The 25,076-nt window shown below is 33.8% G+C and overlaps 1 protein-coding gene across 1 annotated transcript; it reads left to right on the plus strand.

Annotated features, from left to right (window-relative positions):
- Nucleotides 1–7,379: 7,379 nt before the first annotated feature.
- LOC131940172 (coiled-coil domain-containing protein 60-like) lies at nucleotides 7,380–21,755 on the plus strand. Its single transcript, XM_059298796.1, has 19 exons — nucleotides 7,380–7,655; nucleotides 8,227–8,322; nucleotides 8,751–8,824; nucleotides 9,019–9,088; nucleotides 9,313–9,449; nucleotides 10,512–10,595; nucleotides 11,728–11,883; nucleotides 12,549–12,653; nucleotides 13,016–13,115; nucleotides 13,596–13,712; nucleotides 14,499–14,637; nucleotides 15,286–15,433; nucleotides 15,545–15,587; nucleotides 16,058–16,113; nucleotides 16,222–16,356; nucleotides 16,887–17,039; nucleotides 17,777–17,867; nucleotides 18,064–18,084; nucleotides 20,154–21,755. Exons 1-19 carry the CDS (start codon nucleotides 7,380–7,382, stop codon nucleotides 20,529–20,531), a joined length of 2,379 nt encoding a protein of 792 aa, XP_059154779.1. The 3' UTR covers nucleotides 20,532–21,755.
- The last annotated feature ends 3,321 nt before the right edge of the window (nucleotides 21,756–25,076 follow it).

A 25,076-nucleotide genomic window follows, 5' to 3' on the forward strand; every position in this document is an offset into this window, starting at 1 on the left:
ATTGGTAAGTTAATTTTCATAATAATCAACTTCTTTTACTCTTTGGCTTGTTTAAAAGTAGTAAATTCGAAAAATTAAAATAAAATAAAATTTACTAATTTAGTATTTAGGCCTGTAGTCACACTATTATTATATTATAAGGGCTATAGGCCTATAATTTTTAATAGGCCTAATAATTTTTATATTAAAGTTTAATGTAATATGCCTAATAATAAGATTAGCCTATACAGTCCCTAGGCCATTAAATTAAGTAAATTAAATTAATCTGCCATTAGGTCATTAGGCCTATCATATGTGCTACTATTACTATATTAAATATTACTGTTTCATTTTTATATTTTGTTTTTAAGTTATTTTTATAATTTATTAGCCATATGCCTACTGAAAAGATAAAAATAATAAATATCCTTACTAATCACTGCTTTTATAGCCTTTAACTTTGGGCTTTGGAAATTACGTGTTTAAACTTCAAATATAAACTTAAGAGTGAAAATGATATAGATCTAAATTGTGCTTAAAAAATATAGGCCTATTATTACTAATATAGGTCTATAATATAATATTATGACAAATATTTAAATTAATCTGTTTTAATTCAGTGGGGGTATTTAAATTTTAATAATTAACAATATGGGGTTCTTCCTTGTACAGGCCCATGTAATTTACTCTTTGTCAGTATCCCTACCTGAATAATAAGGTAGTAATTAATAATAAATAAATATAACCTTGAAACAGGTTAACTGAAAATTCAAATAAATCTGAATGTAAACCTTCAAACCAGACTTAGAACCATAATTTAACTGGTACTTGAAATTTACAGGAATCCTATCAGGGAATTGAACTGGAACTTAAATAATTAACACCATTTTATTTTTATTTACGGACGCTAAATTTAGACATTACCACACTTCTTTATCTGGTAACCTTGATTTACAAATAGATACTACATATTCACATTAAATATAGTCATAGATCACATCCCAAAATGTCATAGGGGAGCAGCTGCTCACCTTCCCTGTGTAAGCTCTAAGCTCATCCTTGACAAAGGGTTTCTTTCCGGCATCTCTTCATATATATTTTTAACAGTGTCCAGTGGGTTCTATTTCGTTCAGGAGGGTGGAGGGGGTAGACATTCTTCGAGGGGTAGGGTTCTGCCCCCCCCCCCCCCCCCCCTTCAAGATATGCCTGAAAGAAACTCTGCATGCAGACCACTTTTAAGATTAGACAAATGTATTAGGAGGTGAAGTCCCACCCCCCCCCCCGTACCGCATCGCCCTTCTTTGTAATATCAACTGAAGTGTTGTCTTTAAAAAGGGAACTGGCTGAATTATGCCCGCTAAATCCGGGGGTTAAAGAATTACAATATAGCAAACATTGTATATGTCCTATTTTTAAAGAAAAAAACGTAATGAAAACATACTAATTGTTGTGGCAACTGTTTGGGTGAGAGGGATGTCAAACATTCTAATTTTGGCTAATTCACAAAGATAACAAACAAGATGACAGACAGATGGGTATTAAAATGGCATAATAAAAACAGATTGACACTCTTCCATCTAAACAGAATCTATGCTCCATCTACCTTATGGTGGGGGTGGGGGGTCTTCAATAAACGACGTCACACTTCAGGGGGGGGGGTCGGATTTTAATGACGACGTGGACAAACGGGAGGGTTGTTTTTTTTTAAAGTGTGACGCTCGCATTTTTACATTAGAAACTGAATTTTAGCTGTTATTTCGCGATTTAAAAGACTTTTGTAAACTCATTAATTAAAATAGGCCCCCTCAATGTTGACAGGCCTCAGAAAATATGTGGTGAGGAAGAAATGGAAAAACTATAATTTTGTCCGAGTTGTGCGGGGGGGGGGGGGTTGTAGGATGTGACGATGGGTACGAGGGAGGTAAAAATAAATCGTCAAATTAAAGTATGACTACATTTATGGATTACCCATATAGAGCTCAAAAATGTGTTCATTTTTTTTATTAACTTAATCAGCTGTTTGCTAAAAAAAAACATTGCCAGCTATATATTGATTTTTTTTCTGGATTTCAACCGTGAGAGAGTATCGGATTTCATACGCCATCGGCATTTTACTTCCTTTAAAGATCATGTCAAACATTTTTAAAACAAAGAATGTAGTTCATTTTAAAATACTTAGCAGTCTTTATTTATCCTGGCAAGAACAACGGTTCGTATTACAAAGAAGTTCGATAATAAGACCAACCCAAAAAATAAGAACATCGTGGTGAGGTCCAAGACGACACAGGTTACAAAAGGTTCTAGTTATGAACTATACCAAAGTGCAGTGATGCACCTTCGATGTGCAACGATCTCCCTAAGGGGTCGTCCATAAATAACGTCACACTCGTAGGGGGAGGGGGGGGGGGCGTAATTTTGTGACGATGTGTAATGAGGGGAGGGGGGGTCCAGATGGTGCGACGTCATTATAAAAAAGCAATGTTAGAAAACGAATTTTAGCCGTTATTTCGCGTTTTATAAAACTGTTTTAATAAATTTTAATAGGAATTGATTAAAATACTCCATTTTGACAGAGTTTAGACAAGATTTTAGAAAAATATCGATGTTTTAAAAAAAAATTCAACTGCAATTTTTAGGGGGGGGGGGAAGATTTTGTGACGACGTGTGACGGAGGGGAGGGGGGAGGTAAAAATCGTCCAAAAAAGCGTGACGTCATTTATGGATGACCCCTATAAGTCCTAAGGACCAACTTCTTGAGTGCGACGTGCATTTTGCGTGCACGGTGCACATTTACAAAATACAATGCGCGACAGGTTTACAATTTACAGGAAGCATAGAAGTACCATAAAGGTGTACTTTTTCCTTGTCCTGTATTACACATTTATTGCAACTCCGCTATTGATTGTAAAGCGACAATGAGGACTGGAGTAGCTAGTCTCTTCTATAATATCTTTAAGAATAGTAGCTGCGAGAAAAGTTGTTTAGTCCTTGACCTATATTTTAACAGTAAACATCAAAATGAGGTGTCACTGAAGTTGAACTAGCTGGCATTGATGAATAATTTTACAGTTAGTTCTGACACTTGATTACCCCCCCCCCCCCTCCCCATTCCCTCATCCTGCAATCTCTATAAAAAAAATACACACCGTGCCCCCCCCCAACACACACACAGACTTTTTTTAATCAGGGGTCATCCCATAAATGACGTCACGCTTTTTTTGACGATTTTTTACCTCCCCACCTCCCCTCCGTCACACATCGTCACAAAAAGCCAGACCCCCCCCCCTAAAATGACTCACACCTCAGCCTACAACCCCCCTCAAAATTTTTAATATCGATATTTTTTCAAAATCTTGTCTGAACCTTTTCAAAATAGAGTATTTTAATCAATTCCAATTTATTAAAACAGTTTTCTAAAACGCGAAATAACGTCTAAAATTCGTTATCTAACATTGCTTTTTTTATAATGTAAAAGTATGACGTCGCACTTCTGACCCCCTCCCCCTCATCACACACCGTCACAAAATTACCTACCCCCTCTTCCCCCCTACGAGTGTGACGTCATTTATGGACGACCCCTCAACTGGGTATGTCTACTATCTTTTGGCCACTAAGGAACTATATATTATAGACATGTGTTATAAAAATGATACTACAAGGTATATAGTGTGTATAACTATAAAGTAACTTCTATTAATGCATGGTTAAGGCCTTTTAATCAGAAAGTTAAAGTTGTATCGAAAATGTTGTGGGTGAAAGTGAGCTTAATGCTTGTACACGCTTGTACAGGAATGGTTTGTCCTTAAGAGACTTCTACTTTCTTCAGTGTCAAGTACAAACAGTGGCGTAGGCAGAGGGGGGGGGTTAGGGGGGGTCATAACCCCCCATAGACCCCTCGCTATATATATAAAGTATGAGGGGGGTGTAAATCGAAAGTTTGGGGGGGTGCAAATCGAAAAATTTGAACCCCCCCCCCCCCCCCACCATGAGACGATCCTGGCTACGCCACTGAGTAAAAACCACAAACACCCGTTCCAAATTAAGCAACATCAAGAGTTTATAAAGGGCGTGTTCGGGTCGGTAAAGCTCCTGGTTGCTAAACCGAAAATTCCCGAGTTCAAAACCCTCGGGCATATGAGGCTCGATAGCGGGGAATAGCAACTCATTTTGGAGAAGAAAAAAAAAACTCCAAAATCACACAACTGCTGCCTTGGACAAAATTAATGTTATGGAAGCAAATCCAAAAAGAAAGTCAGGCTGAAATCTGAGTCAACGTCCGTTATGGCGCGTAACAAGTTAACACGTAATACTCAATTGTGTTTGAGGAAATCACGTCCAACATCACAATTAAAAAGAAGAACAGTTAAGGCTATTTATTATACATCATTGCTTTTTGTATTTGTAAACATTATTCCAATTTAAAACGGAAACACAAGCCGAGCAATTCAAACAAGGCTAACCCATTGGTTCAAGTGCTAATCCCCTTTCCCCCCCCCCCCCCCCCCCTCCCGTAATGGGTAGGCTGAGGCGAGTTGGTTTTTTCCATAAATGATATCACCTCATTTCAACCGAATTTCGTCCCCTCCCTCCTCACTTACTTCCTCCCCCCCCCCCCAACCTGACAAGTCGTCACAGAAAGCCAGTCACCTCACCTTAACTTGACGTCACATAATTCCAAAATCCCCTACCCCCAAACACATTTGAAAGAATTACAAACTTTATGCAACTTCACAATTTTACCCCGTTTCCCTCCCCTTCCACCCCCCCCCCCCATTGGATTTTCCCTCCACCCCAACATTACCTCCGGAGTCATTACCCTGCCTCCCCCTATCAATTATCACCATGGTGGTCATAAGCAGAGGCGTAGCGAAGGGGGGTAGGTGGGTACATATGTCCCCGGGCGCCGACCCTAGGGGCTCCAAAATGGGTTGGAAAGAAATTAAAAGCTCATTTTAGCTGCAGATTTGAATTATAAATATACAAAATATAGCAGGGGGGGGCAAATTGAAAGATTTATCCCCGGGCGCCTCTGGTTATAAGCCCCTGCCCCACCTCCCCCCACCCCAACTACGCCAATATCTTGTAGCTTTTATCATTTTTAACGCGAAGTCATAACATGTTTTCTTAGTAAAGCCCTAACCATTGTTACATGTCGTCACTACACCCCCCCCCCCTCCCCCAACCTCTACTTCAACACATGAGTTTGACGTTGCGTAATGTGTTTTTTTTTTCTATGCTAGGCCTTCTGAGTGTTTTTTTTTTAATTTTTAATGAGTGTTTTTAATCAGTTTAATCAGCTGTTGGGGTTGCTATGGACGCCGCATTACAGATATTATGTGTAATCAATGGAATCAATCATGGGTATCAGTTGTTGAGGGAATATTATCCGACTCCCAAAATAAAACAGGTTTGATTGAGTGCCGAAGTAAACAAAAAATTGTATCGATTTTGCACAGTTAATTACCAAAATGCGCCGTTACCACACTGTGTATTGAACTGCAAAACCGTAAAAGTCCATTGTTTTTTCGCGCCATCGCGTTCGAAGGTTTGGAGGCTTATTGATGCATCGTTCGTGCTGGATTTAATTATACGTGCTAGTGAAAAGAAATCAATTTAGCCTACTTTAAATACGCGTGGCTTTTAAAAAGTGAAAATTTTAAAACAAGGGGGGAAAAAAGTTTAAAATAGACTATTGTTAACGGTAAGTAGTGTGCTGTTTCGTTTTACATACGTTACTTTAGAATTTTTGTGTCATGGAATAGGATCTATTTTAGTATTAAGTATGCCCACTGCAGAATCAGAAGGGCGTGGTGTTGCCTAACTGAAGTAACCACTTCAGGAGATTTCAGGTTGTTTACCTTACAACTTTTTTCTTGAAGAGCAGACTCGACATTGTGTTTACTGTTGCTAATATAATCATGCTATCACGTGACTGCTAGATCCTATATTAATTTCGGCCTAGTCAGTGTTATGTTCTGATCTTCGAATACAAATCGATTTTGATTCGATTGAACTTTTATGCTATGAATAAGATCTTATTTGATTTTTACTTTACATGAGTTGCTGTCTAGCGGTGTCTTCTCTTGTGTAAATAAACCAGACAGGCATGTAAGCTCGTTTGAATTTTTAATATGGAATCCAGGAATAGCAATGTCACAGCTCACATAAAAATCAACTTGAGAATGTTGAGATTAGAATCATTAGATTGATTAGAATCAATAAATGTAGACTACTAGACTAGATCTAGATCTAGAAGAAGAGTTAGATTATAAATATTTATAATCAGTCATAAGACATAATGTTTTGTCTTAGAGACTCTTAGCTTAAGACTTAGACGATGTACTTGGTAGGTAGAGTAAGGTAGAGGATTGATTATCTGACTCTACAAAATATTTAATTTATTAAATTAATATCATTGATAAAATGAAATATTAAGGCACAAGAATGCCCTAGATCTAGATCTATATATATATAATAAATTATAATTAATTATGTGAATATTGAATATATATTTGCAATTATTGGCTAACTAATTGAATGTTATTTAATTTTAAAATAAGATTAAAGTTATCACTAAATTAAATTATTTAAAATAATAGATAGTGACCTCCACACGACTGCAGTCAGTAACAGAGATTTAAAACAAGAATACATTATTTTAAGTGTAAATGTAATTATGTGCTTAATTAACATGAATTAATTTGAACATTTTGTTGAAAGTCTTTTAATTGTGAAAGGAGTTGGAGTAAATTCTCATGGGATATTTTCTATGCACACTACTAAAAATCTTGCAATTTTCATTTTGCAAGTAATAACATTTTAAAATGTGGAAGAGGTCCATTTTTAGCTGTATAATTTATTCAAATCTGAAGCTTATATACTTTTGGTCCATGGCCAAGTTTACAGGATAAAAAGGGCCTATATATTATTATTATTATTATTATTATTATTATTTAATTCTGGCATATTGATATATATGCCTATATGCCAGAATTTTCCAGATTTTTAGATTAAAACTATTTTATTTCATGGGGAAACTGAACTGCTGGCACATTTTAAAATGTTCTATTTATATTTTTCTCAGACAAAAAAGTCAATAAATCAATATTTCATTATTAAAAATATGCTTCCAGATGACAAGTAGAGTTTAAAGGATTACAAGTTGAATAGCTTGGCCATTGACTTAATTTTATTGATGAAATAAAATGCAACAATCTTTAAACTATTTTTATGTTGAAATGGCTTACATTTTTAAAAACTATGTTTTTATTAACTAAATTTTCAAAAACTGTTAGTTAACTAAATAACACATTTTTAAAAACAATCTGATAGTTAAAAAAAACTAAATTTCTCTGAATAAATTTTTCAGGTCTACCTCTAACAGATCACTGGCTAACAAAATGCCCAGCCGGGACCCAAAGAGTTACGTCAAATCTGTTCCGCTGCCGATACCAAGTCAAAAAGGCCTCAAGCTCCAGGCCAGGTGTGACTCGTTCCTCAACCCCTACACGCCCACCAGAGAGGAAGTCTGGAAGTGTAACTATGACCGCAGGAAACAGCAGCTGTCTGAGCAGGGGTTCTATGCCCATATTCATCAGCCTTATAAGGCAGTTGGTGACCCAGTTTACCTGGACAACAGGGTGATGGTGCTGAGTACTCTTGGACAATGGGATGAGGTCAGTTGTGATACTATTTTTAGTAATCCTACAGTTGAAATACATTTTGTGAGTAAGAAACTCAGTTTCTTAAGATAGAAATCTGGAATACTTACTTTTGTTTGGGTGTGATATATAGAGAAAATATGGATCTAGTTAAGATGTCTTTCTTACAAGCTTTTTCTAATGCCGTTCTTCTTGTTTTGATTTTGTTGTTAAATTTTTTACTCTAAACTATAATAATGAAATCTGGAATACTTATTTTTGTTAGGATGTGACATATAGAGAAAATATGGATCTAGTTAAGATGCCTTACAAGATTTTTCTAATGGCTTATTGATTTGTTTTTGTTGTTAAAATTTGAAACTAAACTAAAATAGTGAAAGAAAGACCTTTAAATGTAATCATTTTCTACATTAACACGGCAAGTATCCCTACTATTTTATCTAACATTTTTTAAAATTTAAATAAACAATTCAAAGTAGGCCTAAACAAACCATGTTGGCTGAAATGGCAACAGAATAGAAACTTAATAGTGGGGATCTTCTGTTGTTTACATAATGTTTTCCTTATATGTTTTGATTGTTACTAGAATGAACAGAGCAGGGCAGTAGTGGCTGTGGAACCTACTACAGAGCCAGAGCCTCCATCACTGATGGCATTCCAGGATGCTGCACAGGTCACTGTGGTGAGTACAGGGCTTTAGTCTGGTATCTATGATACTATGGTGAGAATACGACTAGCTTAAACTGGTATCTATGATACTACTGCTTAGAATGTAATTATGTAGGCCTATAAAAGCTCATGAAGGGACGGAGTGGCCTAGTGGTAGAGAGCTGGACTGCTAACCCGTTAGTCTCTAGTTCGAATCTGGGTACAAGTCAGTGGACTGTCCTTGAGTCCAACCAGCTCTGATGGGTACCTAACTCACGTTAGGGTAAGTAATGGTGGCTGAGCATAGTGGTGACCACACTTTCCCTTCATATGCCGAGGTCACAGAAACAAATGAACCCTCCTTTACTTGCCCCGTAGACCACCAGGTTTGAAAGGGAACAATACTACTTACTATAAAAGCCAAGATTATTTTCTCGCTAACCAAAATTTTCTATTATCCAGAATGTAGCAAAATTCATTTTAAAGAGGACAAAAAAAGATTTAAATACTTTGAATAAAGAAGTTGTGAAAGGGAGGTAAGTCTGGGGAATAAATGTCTCAAGCAGTTTTGATCAATTTAATCAATAAAATGTCATGTATTTCACATCAAAGACTAAAGTAAACAGTAATATCACTTTTTTTATAAAATAAAATGTTAAAATATTTAAAATGAAAGCTTAAATTTTTTTTGTTCCCTTTTTTTATACTTTTGAAATATTTGAATTTCAAGGGCAATGATTCGAAATGTCCAACTCGGCCATGGTCTGTTTCACATGATAAAACAAGAACGATACTCCAAGGTAAAAAAAAATGTTTTGATATAATTACATGTGAAGTATGTATTTTTGAAGTAGTGAGTGTAAAATTCCCATGTGAAATAGGGTTTAATGAAGATTTTTATAAGAATTAGTAAACGAAGATCAGCTTGCCTTTCTTTCAGCCCATTCAAAATGAGAGTAAAACCTTAATATTATTTGATCAGAGAATTAGTAAAATAAATTTATTTTTTCAACTGTTCTAAAAGAAAGCAGCTAAGGAAGCTGAATTGAAGAGAAAATTAGAGCGCTCCCGCACAGAATGGCAACCTCCTAGAGTAACTAGTTCTAGTGATGAAGATACAGAGCCAGAAGACGATTTAGAGAGGGATTCTGATCTAGAGAAGTAAGTTTTTATCTGGGCTTAAATGTCACTTTTTTCTTAATAAAGTGTTATTTTTATTGTAAAGACTTATTTTTAATTGTTATAAAGCAATTTGAATAGTTTTACTAATAATGTGTTCATTTTTTTTTTTTGCAAACTATAGAATACACTTTTAAAATCTTCACATAATTGTTTTAGTAGAATATAAAATTTCCATTACTATTGCATGCTTAGATATTTTTTTAGTTTAGATAATGTGTGATTTCTTTTTTTTTTAAATATTTCTAAAAATGTTCACCTATTTTAAAACTAGTTTTTAAATTTTGCTTATCGTTTCAATTTAACCAACATACAGTTCAGTGGGGCTATTTTTATTTGCAGGTTATTTCTTGCAATCAATTTTTTTTTATAATATATCCTGATCATTTCATCTGCCACCAATATCTGCGCAAATTATGAGGCTATGAATATTTACTATATAATAATATTAATGCACATTCAGTTCATCTTAATAGTTTAAAATTGAATGATAAGTAGGTTTATGCTAAACTGCATAAACGATGTTACTCTAATTTAGTAGTCATTTGGTGTTTGGGGGAGATTTAAGGGGGTGTTATATAAAGTTAATTTTTTTGTTAAAGTCATTGTCATTTTATGTGGGAAAATTTTTTATGACTTAGGGGAGGGAACAATCTTTCATGATGTGCAATTAATTTTGGGGAGGAGAGGGGGGGGGGGAGAATGGAAGTGATTGCACAAACTTGTTTAGACACCCTGATATAATAGTCATCAAATGTTGGCACTAGTACTTAGCAAAAAATACCCAGTTTGAAGATCTAACTTAAAAACGCATTTATGGTGAAGTTTTAAAGCCTTAAAGGAAATTGAATTAAATGGATTACATGCTCTAATTTATACTTTATAACTAACCATAGCCTAAACAATCATGATTTGGGACAGGGATTATTATTCACTTATGAAACAGAAATTTTTATATGAGATTTATTATTTTGGCTCTTCAATGCCAATGTGGCACACCATTTTGGTCTGTTGCTTTTCATTCACTAACTCTCAACTATTTAGTTACATTGACATGAACTTCAGTGATGATGAGGATTCAGATAGGGGTGTTCCATCATCTTCTGGGAAGACAGATGCATCTAGCAGGTAGAGTTTCAGATGCTGTTTACAATATATAATGATCTTTAATATTATGTATTACCTTCCTTGGAATAAGTTCTTTTTCATTGTATATTGCACTTTTCACTACATAATCTATACGCCTATTCTTTTTGCATAATTTTTTTATTGTAAAAATACTTATAAAATGAAATTATACTGTTTTTTACAATGAAGTTTAATTTCTCAGTGTTTTTTTTCTGTTTACCAAAAGCTTTTCTAACATTAATATTTCATGATATAATATGTATGTTTTTAATATATATTTTTCATTTTTAAACATATTTTATTGAGATTATTCTTAAGCTTTTAACCTTTTTTCTGCCATATTTTGCACCAGCCAATATAATGCACAGTTTTTTAAACATTTTGCCTTTAACAGAAAGTTTGCTTTAATTACCAGATGTTTTAAATAGTTTTGGAAAATTTTATTTGATAAGAAACCAAATCATAATGTAATTCCTGTAATCAATAACACTATTAACAGTCTTATTTAGTTGAGTTTATAAAAGAAAGTGAGAAACCCATTAAAGGGGGCTAAGTCAATATTTAAAAAAACCTGAGTTGTCTCCATTACCGCATAAAATCTTGCAGTACTTCAACTTTTTAAACAGATTAAGCATTAGCATGAAAACTATTAAAATTACAGATGGGTCATCCATAATTGAGATCACACAGTTTTAGAATACTTATGTTCACCAAACAAATTCACAAAACCTCACACACCACCACCCACTCCCCCAAAACAAAACTCAGCATTCTCATCATTTCTGTATTTTATTGAATAACATTTATTCTCCATCTTATCTTCTTATCCCACCCCCACCCCCCTTCCCTCATGCATAAATATAAGATTTATATAAAATAATTTGTCTGTGGTTTTGTGTCTCAAGTCCTTTCAAACTGTAAGTATATTTCTGTATTTTCTTTACCAAATTACTGTTTGAACGTTTGTCTTTGTTAGGGCATCTAGATAACACTGCTTGTCTAAACTTGCTATTTTCTATTACTACTCCTGCTTCCATTCTTTTTATAATTTTTTAAAAATATTTAATATTTTTAAAGATACGTTATTGATAGTTGTATTTTTAAAAAATCTTCAATTTGTCAACCCTACCAGTGCCCTAAGGAGGGGTCATCTACCAGTTTCAGCCAAGCCATCAACAACACGCATGCTGGAGAAGAAGAAGAAGAAACGCCTACTCAATGCACGACCTTTTACGCCCATGCACACCAACCTCACAGATGCTTTTTCTAATAAGGATGACATTTCAAGGTTTAACTTAAACTTTTTTTACTCTTAATTTTTTTATTAAAGTTTTTAGATTAAATTTAACTGAAAATTTTATTAACAGAAAACACTGTATGTTAAGGTCAGCTCCTTGCTTTCTAGTAAAAAACAGCATATTAAATAAATGTGACATACTTTCTCATTGGCAATCATAATCTTAGAGTTCAATGAATAATAGATCTCTACGTTTTAAACACAATTTGGTAATTTAAGCTAACTTTAATAGGTTACAATATCTAGAAAAATTAAGTAAAATGTCATCCTTAAATAATGTCACAATTATTTCTTGACTAATTTAGCATTTTCAAAAATAATTTTTTTAAAATATAAATGAATCCCCGTATTTAATTTGCGACGTAATAAGTGTTGCATTTATCTTAAGTAGACTAACATTACTGCACATTTAAAAATGTACAATAAAATTCGACTAAAATAATTAAAAAATAATTTTCTGTAACAATCCCCATCAAAACATTTGTTGAACACTGGTTGATCTTTGAAAAATTAAATATTTATCTTCTTCGTGTTAGAGTCTCATTTATTTCTGTTTTAATTTTTTATTCTTTTACTCCTTTTATTTTCTTTTACATAATTTATAATTTACACAACAAACGTCAGTAAACATTAATGTTAAAAAAAATGTTTTCCAGTTCTGCATTGTTCCGTCAGTTGTGTTCTCTCTGCTGGATACTAGATGCTATGAATATAGAACAGAACTGTTATATGGGGCCTATATCTACATGCTGGAAGCTTGTGTAAGCTGTTCTTTACATCTTTTTAAAACAAGATTGGACATTTTATATTGTTGCTTACATACTTGTTGGGAACTTGTGTAATTTTGTTGCTTATATTTTTAACATTCTCTTTAATCTTTTTTAATTTATTTTATTGCTTATATATTTTTAACTTGTTTGAGGCTAGTGTAAGTGGTAAAAAAATCATTTTTTATTTGTAATTTGGTAATATTACATTTCTAAAATTAATTTTCTGTTTGCTTCTACGATCTGTGATTAATCTCTAAAGCTATTAAAAAATGAATACTTTTACTGCTTATAAATCACTTAACCACTTTGAAGACAAAAATTTTTATTTCTGAATTGATTTTTTATTTCTATAGAGAGCAAGAAATTGGTGGCTTGAAAATAAAAAAAAATAAAGAGAAGAGAGCAGAAACATTGGATTGGGACAAATGGCTGAGTAATTCTAACATTAACAAGGTACAGTTTCATGAGAGGAGTGTTAGCAGTAGATTAAAGAACAGTTTGGGATAGACTGTCAGACAAGTTTGAAACAAATCTTATATTATAAACTATATTTAGAACGTATTTCTTTTTCTAATTTTTAACATATAAAATTTATGTTGTCAGTAACCAAAATCTTGAATTTTCCTACCTTTTTCCTCTCTATAAAAATATGTGTTTTTAAAAAAACTACAACATTGCTCTCTCTAGAGAGTTAATTTTCCAATCCTCTATTTATATACTATGTCCTATTTATAGATATATTTTACAGGAATATAAAATTAAAACATGATTTTTAAATACACAATATACAAATATGAAAGTTTACATATAAATTCTAAAAGTATAAAACTTTGTAATAATAATTATTGTAAAATAAATGTTTTATTTTTACATGTCAACATGTTTGCATTCTTGATACATTTATATATATACACCATTCCTTTAACAAAACAGACTGGCAAAAAAATCAGCGTCACAAGATTCCACAGATTTTCTCGCTCCACGAAATTTTTAGCCAACCCACGGATGTCATTACAACCTAGTCTTAGCCCCAGCAGTTCCTCATCACAGGTGATAATCATGTTTGTTATGTTGATGGTGTTTCAGCTATGTTGGTTGCTATGATCATGTTTTGGTTTTACTGGATATGTTCATGATGTTTCATCTATGTTGGCTATTCATGTTGATGATGTTCATGATTATGTTCATGATATTTTTGGCTATGCTGATTATATTTATGATGTTTCATCTATGTTGGTTGTTCATGTTTATGATGTTTCAGCTATGTTGGTTGTTATGTTCATGTTTTCGCTATGTTGATTATGTTCATGATTTTTTTTTGGCTGTGCTGATTACATTCATGATGTTTTGGCTATGTTGGTTGTTATGTTCATGTTTTGGCCATACTGGATATGTTAATGGTGTTTCATCTATGTTGGTCATGTTGATGATGTTTCAGCTATGTTGTTTGTTATGTTCATGTTTTGGCCATACTGGATATGCTAATGGTATTTTGCATATGTTGTTTGTAATGTTCATGTTTTGGCCGTAATGGATATATTAATGGTGTTTTGCATATGTTGGTTGTTATGTTCATGTTTTGGTTATGTTGATAATGTTCATGATTTTTTGGCTATGCTGATTATGTTTATGATGTGTTGGCTATGTTGATTATGTTCATGATGTTTTGGCTATGTTGATTATGTTTATGACTATGTAACCACCCAGTGACTCCACACCTACTAACCAACAACCAACCACCAAAGAAATAACTTTTGATTTGCTTGAAACTTTTCCTCCCCGCCTGTACACAAACTTGTTTTACTAGCTATAATGATGTAGTGTGTATTGTCAAAGGTGAACACATTAGGCGGGGCACCACAGTACAACCCTAGGGATCAGCTGCCTGACAGCAGGTCTGAGACACCCCAGCCTCTTTCTGAAAGTAGGACAGACACGCCCCAAGATCTAGAAGAAGACTCAGCTCACAAATTAAGTAAGGAATAATTTTTTATAAGTCATTCATTGTAGTATTTTCTTCTTCTTTGTTCTTAATTTTAGTGTTGGAAGGGATCTCCTCCAATACAAGTTAGTACACGTGTCAACTGGTAATGCACCATTGAGGCCATTTACTCCAATTTCAGCCGCATTTTCTTTCTGGATTTGCTTCCATAGCCTTTATCCAACCAAGAACAAACTACAAGGCAACAGTTTTTTTGTAATTTTGGATTGTCTCTCCTAGAAGAGTGGATGTCTCCAACTAACGGGCCTATCTGCCAGAGGGTTCAAACTCGAGACTTTTCGGTTTAGCAACCATCAGCTTTACCAACTCGACTACGCAGACCCCCTAGTAGTATGTAATTGTAAAAAGAATAACTATTCACACTTTTCCATGCATGGAAAATTTAACCTTGAATAGGCCTGTTAGTTAAAATAAAAAATAACTTCTGTAGATGCCTATTGGCCCTTCCTAGATGATGAAAATAATTGCTTAAGATATTGACTTGTAATTATAAAAATTAATCACATTGCATTTTCCTCTTCTACATTGTAACGAAGGATTTGGAAATCTACATAGAATGTTTTAGCAACCTGATTTCAAATTTTGAAAAAAAAAATGTGTTAAAATTTTCAATCTGACCAGGTGTGTTTAAATTTCTTGACGAATATTATGATAGCCTGCGCAGAGAAGCCCAAAAGGAAGAAGAAAAGCTGAGAGCTGCTGGAGCAGAAGTTGAAGCTGCTCCAGCAGACCCAACACTTGCAACAAATGACGGGCAAAAACAAACAATGTAAGTATGAACTCTTGTTTGTTCAAAGTTTAGATAAATATTTAAAATTTTCTGTAAGCATAAAAAAAATTTCTATTTGTCAATATTAAATATCTTTTTTTATGCTTTCAGCGAGGCCACATCTTTACCAAAAGTACAAAACAAATTAAACCTGGTAAGTCAAACAACAGAGCTACCTGAATTACCTGCCTTGATCTAGTAAAGTTGAACTGTTTATGGGTCTTTTTGTCACAAAACATATAGAAACACTTGTTTCTACCTCTCTTTGAATTTTAAAACCAGGCTTACCACACCTCATAGCACTAAATTTTAGTTAAAATAAAGTATTGCCAACCTTTTGTCATAATAAGTATGAAATTGAAAGTCCACATATTGTTACTAAGTCTTCACAACTTTGTTGAGTACCTGTCTTCTTGGTAAGTAGGAGTGCAAGTAAATGTTTGTTAAGGCCTCAAATCAGGTATAGTCAATCATTCAAAGAAGTCAAAATTTAGTGGGTATTTACTTTCTTCAAATTGTAATATTGACACCTCATTGATGCTCTTATAAAATAAAAAGCTGCAACTGAAAAGGAAGACTGATGGTGTGATGTTGCTATTTATGTCTGTGCTTTTTTTATTCCAGCCAGCAGACCAACAGGAGGAATCTAAAGATTCTGACTCAAACGTCACACATAAAAGGTATTCATTTTTCTGTAACAAGCCTCCATCCTTGTGTTTTCAATTGTGAACATTGTAGAGTTTATACAATTAGATATGGTGATCAGGCAGTCTTCCATAATTCCACAGTCCAGCAGAAACACACAAGCAGGTGGAACTGAGTGAGAAATACATGCATCTCAATAAAAATCTCCACAACAAATTTAAAGAGGTGCAAGATGAAAAAGCCATGACCTTGCATGATATACTGGAGCAAATGGACAGGTGAGCTCATTTTGGTTCTCATTGTGTGATGAGTAAACTTTTTTTAAAATGAGTTCTTTTTACAGGCTGGTTAATAATGTGGCAGTCAACAGTATTTTACACATTTTTGTTCAAAAAGATATATGCCTATTTTTAAAAATCTTTTAACAGAAAACAATAGAAAATCCTAAAATTACCCAACAATAAAGATTTTTTTTAAATTTCCGTAAATGAAATCTGAAGTGACTTAGCAAATATTTTTTTTTCCACCGTTTTTGGTCCAAGGTTAGGAATATGGGGTCAGCATTAGGGTTAAGACAGTGGTATTAGCAAAGTTTCAGTATCAACTAACACCATTTTAACAAAAACTTTAGGATACAGTGGGATACTTGTAAGGATTCTCGGCATTTTTAAGTAGTGTTAATTAATCAATGACCCAAACATTATTTAAAACCAACAGGGGTAAAAAAAAAAAAAAAAAAAATTTGCAAAACACTGCTATAGTTAATTTAGTGCTGAGATTGATAAAAATTTTGTTTTGATGAATCCAGGGAGAGATTGGCAAAATGCCAAAACAAATTTACCTGCCTGAAAACAAAGCACCTCAGCTTCCACAGGGCAGTGGATGCCATGAGGAAAAATGGGGACAGGATGGTGGTGAGACCGGAGGATCTCAGACGACAGTCATCCTTCAGGGGAAGCTGGTCAGTCATTTGTTTAATTAATGATGTTCATATTTATTTCATTTATAAATTTATTTATTTGGTTTATTTGTTTCTATTGTTTTATAAATTTACTTATTTATGTATGGTAGAGCATACAATGGCTAACCTGAAAGTCTCGACTTTGAATCCGGGTTCATTTCTGTAGAATATCTCTGAGTCCACCCAGCTCTGATAAGTACCTAACTCATGCAAGCAAAGTAAAGTGTGCTGACCACATATGACTTCATTATGCAGAGGTCACTGGAACAGGTGAACTCTACTTCAATTGACACATGGAACGTTAAGCTTGAAAGAGAACTTTCCTACTTTAAACCAGCAAATTTCCTTTTTGGATTATATAATTAACTTATTAACAAAATATTAGTTAACGAACAGTTAAACACTATTTGATCAGCTGGTTTTTAGTACTATCAATTGTTATTTAATTTTATCTTGTTTGATTTTTACATGCTAATCATTTTGTTTCATTTGTAAGTTATTTTCTTGTGATAAAATATTTTCATGTATTTGATTTTTAGTTTAAAACAGTTTTTTTTTTCCTTGAACAGATTTAAAGTTTTTTTTAAAACAAAGTTTGTTGTTAGTTAATTGATTTTTAAAATTTAAATACAACAAGAGGATTTTCTGATTTTTGGTAAAAAAAACAGTTTGATATTCAGTTTTATTTTGGTTGGTTAATTTATGATTAATAAGTTTGTTTATATTAATTTGTATAGGTATACAGATTTAATCAACAGCCTTCCAGTTGAAGTAAAAGATTTATGGTATTACAAAATAGTCATTCAAAAACTTGGGAAATATGGACTGGTAATTGTTTCTTTAAATAGTTAGAGCTGTTTTTATGTAATGCTATTAAAATTAGCTCATTAAATGGTATCAATTCACAGATACTATCATATAAACATAAATATATTTTTGTTTACTTCTTTATTTACCAAGAACACATTGAGCAAATAATTGTAGTATTTACTGTATTTTGTTGCAACTTTTTTGTATTTTGTAGGTGATGAATGAAGATGAAGGAGTATGTTTTTAGATTGCTTTAACTTGAAATATTTGTGTGTGAATCTATATTCTACTGACACCCTTGTATACACTCCTTGAAATCCCGGCTTTTTTAAGCTTTCATTGTTCTCGTGTGAAATGTGATTTATATGGCTAATATGTTTTTAAAATGTGGTTTATAGCTAACATTTTTTCGAAAAATTATTTATTAATTTTGTTTTTTTCAATGACAAGCTAATTATTTATTTCCCTGATTTTAAACCACACATAAGCCAATTTTTTTTAGTATAGGTAAAAGTATAGGTTAAATAAGTATAGGTTAATATATTTACTGTGTGTTAAAAATTCTCTAAATCAAACTGTTAAGGGGGAAGGCTCCGGTAAAAAAAAAAACTTTTTTAATACTCGTTAGAAAGCAGTTATTTTTTAGGATACATCCGCATATGCATTTCCACTAAAAAGATTGGTGGAAAAATCTTGGTAACTATGACAATGGCAGCCATCTTGAAAATTTTAAGTGCATGTCTTCAAACTAATTTTTTATAAATTTTCAAAATTGATGTCCATTCAAAACACTAGTTTTAATGCCCCAAAATTCCCCAAAGTTAAGTGTTTTGAACGGACACAAATTTTGAAAATTCATAAAAAATTAGTTTGAAGATATGCACTTAAAATTTTTAGCTGAGTGCCCCAAAATATGGAAGAAGATTATGAATTAATTGTTTATTAGGCTTAAAATGTAATATTTTATGAATGGTGGAAAACCTACGAAGGGGTTAATTTTTCAAGACGGCCGCTGTTGTCATAGTTACCAAGATTTTTCTACCAATTTTTTTTAGTGGAAATGCATATGCTGATGCATCTTGATAAAGCTGTAAAGAAATAACTGTTTTCTAACGAGTATTAAAAAAGTTTTTTTTACCGGAGCCTTCCCCGTTAATCTTCACATTTTAGGCAATAACTAATTAACGTTTTAGACTAACATACCAAATATATTTAGGTGTGGGGGATAGGGTAACATTAAACAATTAGACTAAATATTTATTCCACACTAATCATGGAAATACTGAAATGTCATAACAAACGAGGTAGAATAACTGATAATTAAAAAAAGCTTTGGGCCTATATCAAACTCACTTAATTTTAAATTATAATAGATAATTTTTCAATTTCATTTATAAAAATAATATTTTAAAAAATCTTTTAACTTCAGCAATTCAAAATAAAGGGGATGATTTACTTGAAGTTGAACTTAATTTCTTAGCACCATTGTACATTTGTATTTAGTTTTGAAATTGCATATGCATTTTTTTATAATTAAGACACCTGGAGGTTGTTGTTTTTTTTGTCATTTGCATGTGCTATCTATGTGCTACCAATTTAGAAGTGAGATTTTGTGTGCCTTTATTACTGTTAATTAACAAGGGAGTCACTCTGGTCCAACTCTAAAATTTAGCCACATAGAGTTCTAGACCCTGATTCTTGATAAAATTTAGTATTTTACCCTTTCCCTTACAATAGCATCCAACCATATTTATTCTTTTTAATTTTTTGTATACCTAAGTAAACATATTTTAGGGAAAATACTGTTTTACAGACATAATTTGTGTTAAAAATTACTTTAAAAAATCTTGCAAATATTGAATATAAAACTTTTAAATTATATTATAGATTTTATTTAACTTGAAGTTCAGAGCTGAAATGCAATATATTTCAAATGTAAATTGGATAGTTATAACATCGTTTCTCTATTTAAGTGGGTTTTTTAGAATTATGAGTAGGCCTATTCTGCGAGCCTAAAACTTTTTAAAATAAATATTCTGTCCTTTAAAATAGTTAAATGAAATGACGAATTTTGAAAAAATTCAGTTCTGGGTACTTTTAATATTTTTTTCATATGTGTTTTCAAATATTTCAAAATTTAATTTTGTCGTTAGGTAATATTCTATTCAATGTAAAATGTAGCTTATATTTCCTTTAAATGAAACCATTTAGAACTTTGTAATTTATTGTAAAATGTAGCCTATATATCCTCTAAATGAAACCATTTAGAACTTAGTAATTGAATATGTCTGTCTGATCCTTCAGGTGGAGAGTTCAAGCAAACAAAGTGTTCTGAAATTCCTGAAGGTTCTGGAAGGCCTGAGGCACTGGGAGATCTGCAACCCTGACATCTCGGCCGCCATCGAGTTCTGCCGGGCTAGAATAGTGGACATGTCCGTGGACGATTACGAGGTGTGGTTCACCCAAGCTTTTCCCAAAATACCCCGGCCAAAAACAGCGCCAGTGAGTTTAAAAAATGTGGCATCTGTTCTCTCAATGCTGGACTCCAACAGGACAGGTGGGATACATGGCGACGGGTTTGGTGCCAGAGACTTTGGGGGTGCCAAAAGTAGCTTGTCTATGCCTGGTGCTCCCAGTGGTAAAGTCAGACTCGTCCACTCAGCTTTCATCAAAAGGCGATAAATTCAGATCGTATAATAAAATAGTATATTAAAATCATACCGATGTATTTGTAACATAAAATGTGTTAAAATTATACCGATGAATTTGTATTTAAAATGTATATACATCAATTTAAAAGTTAATTTTGTTTTATTTTAGTTGATCTCTTATTAAATTAAAATGTCTTTTTTGTGCCATACAATGGTAGTCTCAAGAATATTGACATTTTTAATGTACCTTTTTTATATTAATAATTTATTATTTTATATAGCAAGAATGTTAAGCCATATTGTACCAGCTTATTTCTATTGTTTAACATTATTTTCAAAGTTCTTCTCTAGCCTGAGAATGTGATGTTGTATAAAAAAACAATTTCATTATTTGGAAGCTGTGATATTTTTTATAAGCCTTTACAACTATTCTATTCCTTACAGCCAAATTCCCTATTTATATTTTTAGTATGAAATGTATTGTGTAAAAAAAAATATTTAAAATAAAACTATTATTCAAAGGTTTATTCTAAAAATTTAAGGGTTTAATAAAAATGAGGCATGGTGTAAGCCCAGTTGAAAGTATTTTCTGTGCAAAAAAAATCTACTGATTGAGGTTGTGTGTCTGGCTAAAACCAGATTCACTTAAAGGGCAAATAACGGACTACAAACCATACTATCTTGCATGCTTGTGGGAAGACATGGTTGAGCCCCTGTCCTTGCAGCACATCAGTCTAGGTTAAAATGTCCACATTTATTAGAATTCTCACCCCAGACATGGTGCATCCAGCACAATGATATCTGGACCATGCTATTTGCATGCTGTGATCATATTTATTTCATCAGATCTATTTAACTCTCAGTTTGACTCTCCCTATACTGACCATGACTTCAAATTTTTATATTGACAATCACTTTCAAATTAAGTTACAGCATTAATTGTGAGTTGATTTTTTATTTTATTTACCATCTACCAGCAGTCTTCAAAATTGAATGTCCTTAAAAGCCTACATTTTAAGAGCATCTTCATTCTGTATTTACAATAGTTGAATTGATGTTTATTATCTTAATGTGGGACCATGACTAAACTGTTCTTGAAAACAGCTGTGATGTATAGTTTAATCTTTTACTCATGTGCATTATATTTATAAACCAAAAGTTATTCACTTATAGTAGACTGTCCAAATTACAAAGAGTTGGGCAAAAAAAAAATTTCAACATCATGCGGCCAATATTCCTAGGCCAATATTCCTATAACGCAAAATATTCTTTGCAAGTATTTTAATATATAATTTTAGGCCTATTCTTATTTCAGCTGTAAAATTGTTAGTGTGCAAGTTTAAGGTATAATGTTATGTTTTCATCAATAGTAAATAGGTTTATTCAAATGTGTTCTGTGCCAAAAGTTTGTTTAGAAATAAAATTTGAAAAAAGTTATTCCTTTTGTTTTGATTTTTTTAAAGTTTACAATGATTTTTGTAGGCCTACATTAGGTGGCACATTTTTACAGTCCGCAATAAGCAGGTCTGACTTATGTTTATACAACTGGCAGCATCGCTAGACACAAACTACACTTTTACCTAGCTTCCTTTCAACATCTCCTGCTTTAGTAGACACAGGGCAGATGAAGTAGAGTCCATCTGTTTCAGTGACCTCCGCCACCTTTGTTTCATTAACTTGAGTCAGGTACTCAGACCAGGTTGGACTCTGGAGCTTCCTATTGACTTGAGCCTGGGATCCAAACTCTAGACTTATAGATTAGCCGTCTTGCACTACCAGCTTCCTTAAATGCTTACCAAATACTTTACAGCAGATGTAATTTTAGGGTGACTTGTGAAGACAATGTTGCTGGGTCAGTAGGGTAGGGGGTGGAAGGCGTAATGCAGTGGCGTAGCGAGGGGGGGGGGCGGTGGGGCATATGTCCCCGGGCGCCGACCTCGGGGGGGGGGGGGGGGGGGCGCCAAAATGAGTTTGAAAGACAAATTGAAAGTTTAAGAGGGGGGGGTGTAAATTGAAAGTTTCAGGGGGGGGTCTGCAAATTACGAATCAAAAGTTTGAGTGGGGGGTGCAAATCGAAAGTTTGACCCCGGACACCGGGAAGGGCGTAATGTGTAGTTCTAGAATATCTAAGTATTTAGTTCAAACCCAACTACATGTGTGATTTACAGGTTGTTAAAAACTGAGATCAAATCTAATGAGTACTGAAGCAAGCCAGGAACTATGGCACAGATAACTAGACATTACCCGCTTTAAAAAGTTCTTAAAAAGCTACTTTACTTCACGTTACATTAAATTAAACAAAAATACAAAGACAAGATAAACAATGTACAAGGATTTTATTCCGCAAAATTTGATTCATGCCATTGAAGGCTACAAAAAAAAACAATGCTAGTTGATGATTGGTGGCCACATGGTGCATGGTGTTGCCGCATGGTGGTGGTGGTGCATGGTGGTGGTGTCTCAGCACCAGACATCAGGAAGTCATTCATTACCCATGACAGGTCTGTAAATATAACAAAAATTTGAGATAACAGGGTATATAATTATAAAATTATAAGAAAATTTTACTAGTATAAACATGGGTCTAGTCTTCAATCTGCTTGGCAAATGGTGGGGGGGGGGGGGGGGGAGTCTTCCCATTTATTTATTTTTTAATCCCTAAAGTGTATTGATACAAGTCCATCTTTTTTTTTACACCTTTTGTTGCATGTCCCAAGCTAATCACAACCAATGTTATTAGTACCTAAAAATAGATATGCAATGTATTCATATATAGTTAACAGTAGAAATAAACATTGAAAACATAACAGTATTATGTGCTTATGCACTTAGTTTCTATAAAGAAAGAAGATTAATTTAAATATAAATCTATAACGACTTCAGAAAACAAGCTGCAATTTTAAGCAGATTAGTTTTAAGTAAACAAGATTTAATCCATTAACTAACATTAATTTATATATAGTATGCAACTTAATTCATAATAATACACATCTTAAAAACCAAATTATTTTATCAGTTTATCTGGCAAGCCAAGAATGTCAGAAGTTTTGCAGCTCAACTGGCAAGCCGTGCGCGGATGAATGTATACCCGGTGATGTAATGGGAGATTATCTACACCACCGCAGCAAACACTCACCATGCACAACCGCTATTCTCTCCCCTGACGGGTCTCTTGACTGTTGTCCGTAGCTTCTTAGGATAATAGAATTACATGCTCTTTAACAAGTGATACATACTTTTCAACCAATTTTTCTGGCGTGGTTTTTGAAATGAATGTAGTAGCTAATATGTGTAGAGGACGTGTTTTGATAGAATTGAAAGTGGAACTGGGTAGTTGTGGGTGATGTGGGGTGCGGTTTGAGGGTTGTTTACAGACACCTGTGCCATTTTGCAATGTGGCTGTTGCAGAACTAATTACCATAGGTAGGCTACAAGGGCACCAAATATACCCGGGTGTGCAAGGGGGGGGGGACGACGACAACACGACACAGTGTAGTGAAGTTTCATATTGTAGGCCTATAAGTTATATTTGTAAACTTTAAAACAAACGTGATATTTACAACCAGTGGCGTAGGCAGGGGGGGGTCAACCCTCCCCCCCCCCATAGACCCCTCGGTATATAAAAAGTATGAGGGGGTGCAAATCGAAAGTTTGAGGGGGTGCAAATCGAAAGTTTGAGGGGGTGCAAATCGAAAGTTTGAGGGGGTGCAAATCTAAAGTTTGAGGGGGTGCAAATCTAAAGTTTGAGGGGGGTGCAAATCTAAAGTTTGAGGGGGGGGTGCTCATCAAATGTTTGTCCCCGGGTAAAAATTGGAACCCCCCCCCCGTCTTGAGACGATCCTGGCTACGCCACTGTTTACAACAGATTGACATCGGATTACTACAGAACAAAAGTTGCAATTTAATGTTGCATGTTCAGGGGAGAACTGTGAGAAGAAAATTGCACCATGGGTTATAAAACTAAACTAGCTATTGAAATTTAATTATCTGCTTCGTCACTATAGGGGTGACTTGTGTATCTACTACCGTATAAATGACTTAGTAAACTGTAGCCCAATCCAAAATACGTTAATTTATTTTATCTATTTATATTCCCCTCCCTCCCCCTCCCCAACCCAACAGCTAGTTGCAACTACTTGTCCTTTTGATGAGCATGGGATTGAGCAAATCTATCTGCTATTCATACAACTGATACCCCACCCCCTCACCTGTTTGCATTTAAATATTTAAATACCGGTACCTGTTTTTCTCATAGGTCTAATCTAACCAGTTTTTAAATTTCATTCACTGGCATACCCGTCTTGAGTTTTCAAGTGTTAAATGGAGTGGGGTGGGGGAGGTACATTTACTCGTTGTATGTATTACCAGAGCTTATTTAATTTAATCTGAGTTGGTCTTACTGAACATGCCAAAAAAAAACTAAGCAACGGACATTCTATAAGCAATGTCTGCTACATGGGATTTCTAAATTGTTTCGTTGATTTCCTGTATTTTTACTAACCCAACCTCGCGCGCATGTCGCCATACATGTTGGCTGGGTGGGTGGGGGTGTAAACGCTCAAGGGAGGTGACTGTC

This window comes from Physella acuta, unplaced genomic scaffold (assembly GCF_028476545.2).
Source record: "Physella acuta isolate Inbredline_101_S28 unplaced genomic scaffold, ASM2847654v3 ptg000310l, whole genome shotgun sequence".
NCBI lineage: Eukaryota > Metazoa > Mollusca > Gastropoda > Physidae > Physella > Physella acuta.

Coding starts and splice junctions, on each gene's coding strand:
- LOC131940172 (XM_059298796.1), top strand. CDS start 7,380: ATGCCCAGCCGGGACCCAAAGAGTTACGTCAAATCTGTTCCGCTGCCG. Junction 13,713..14,498: donor CCAGCAGTTCCTCATCACAG/GTGATAATCATG, acceptor GTATTGTCAAAG/GTGAACACATTAGGCGGGGC. Junction 15,434..15,544: donor GACGGGCAAAAACAAACAAT/GTAAGTATGAAC, acceptor TTATGCTTTCAG/CGAGGCCACATCTTTACCAA.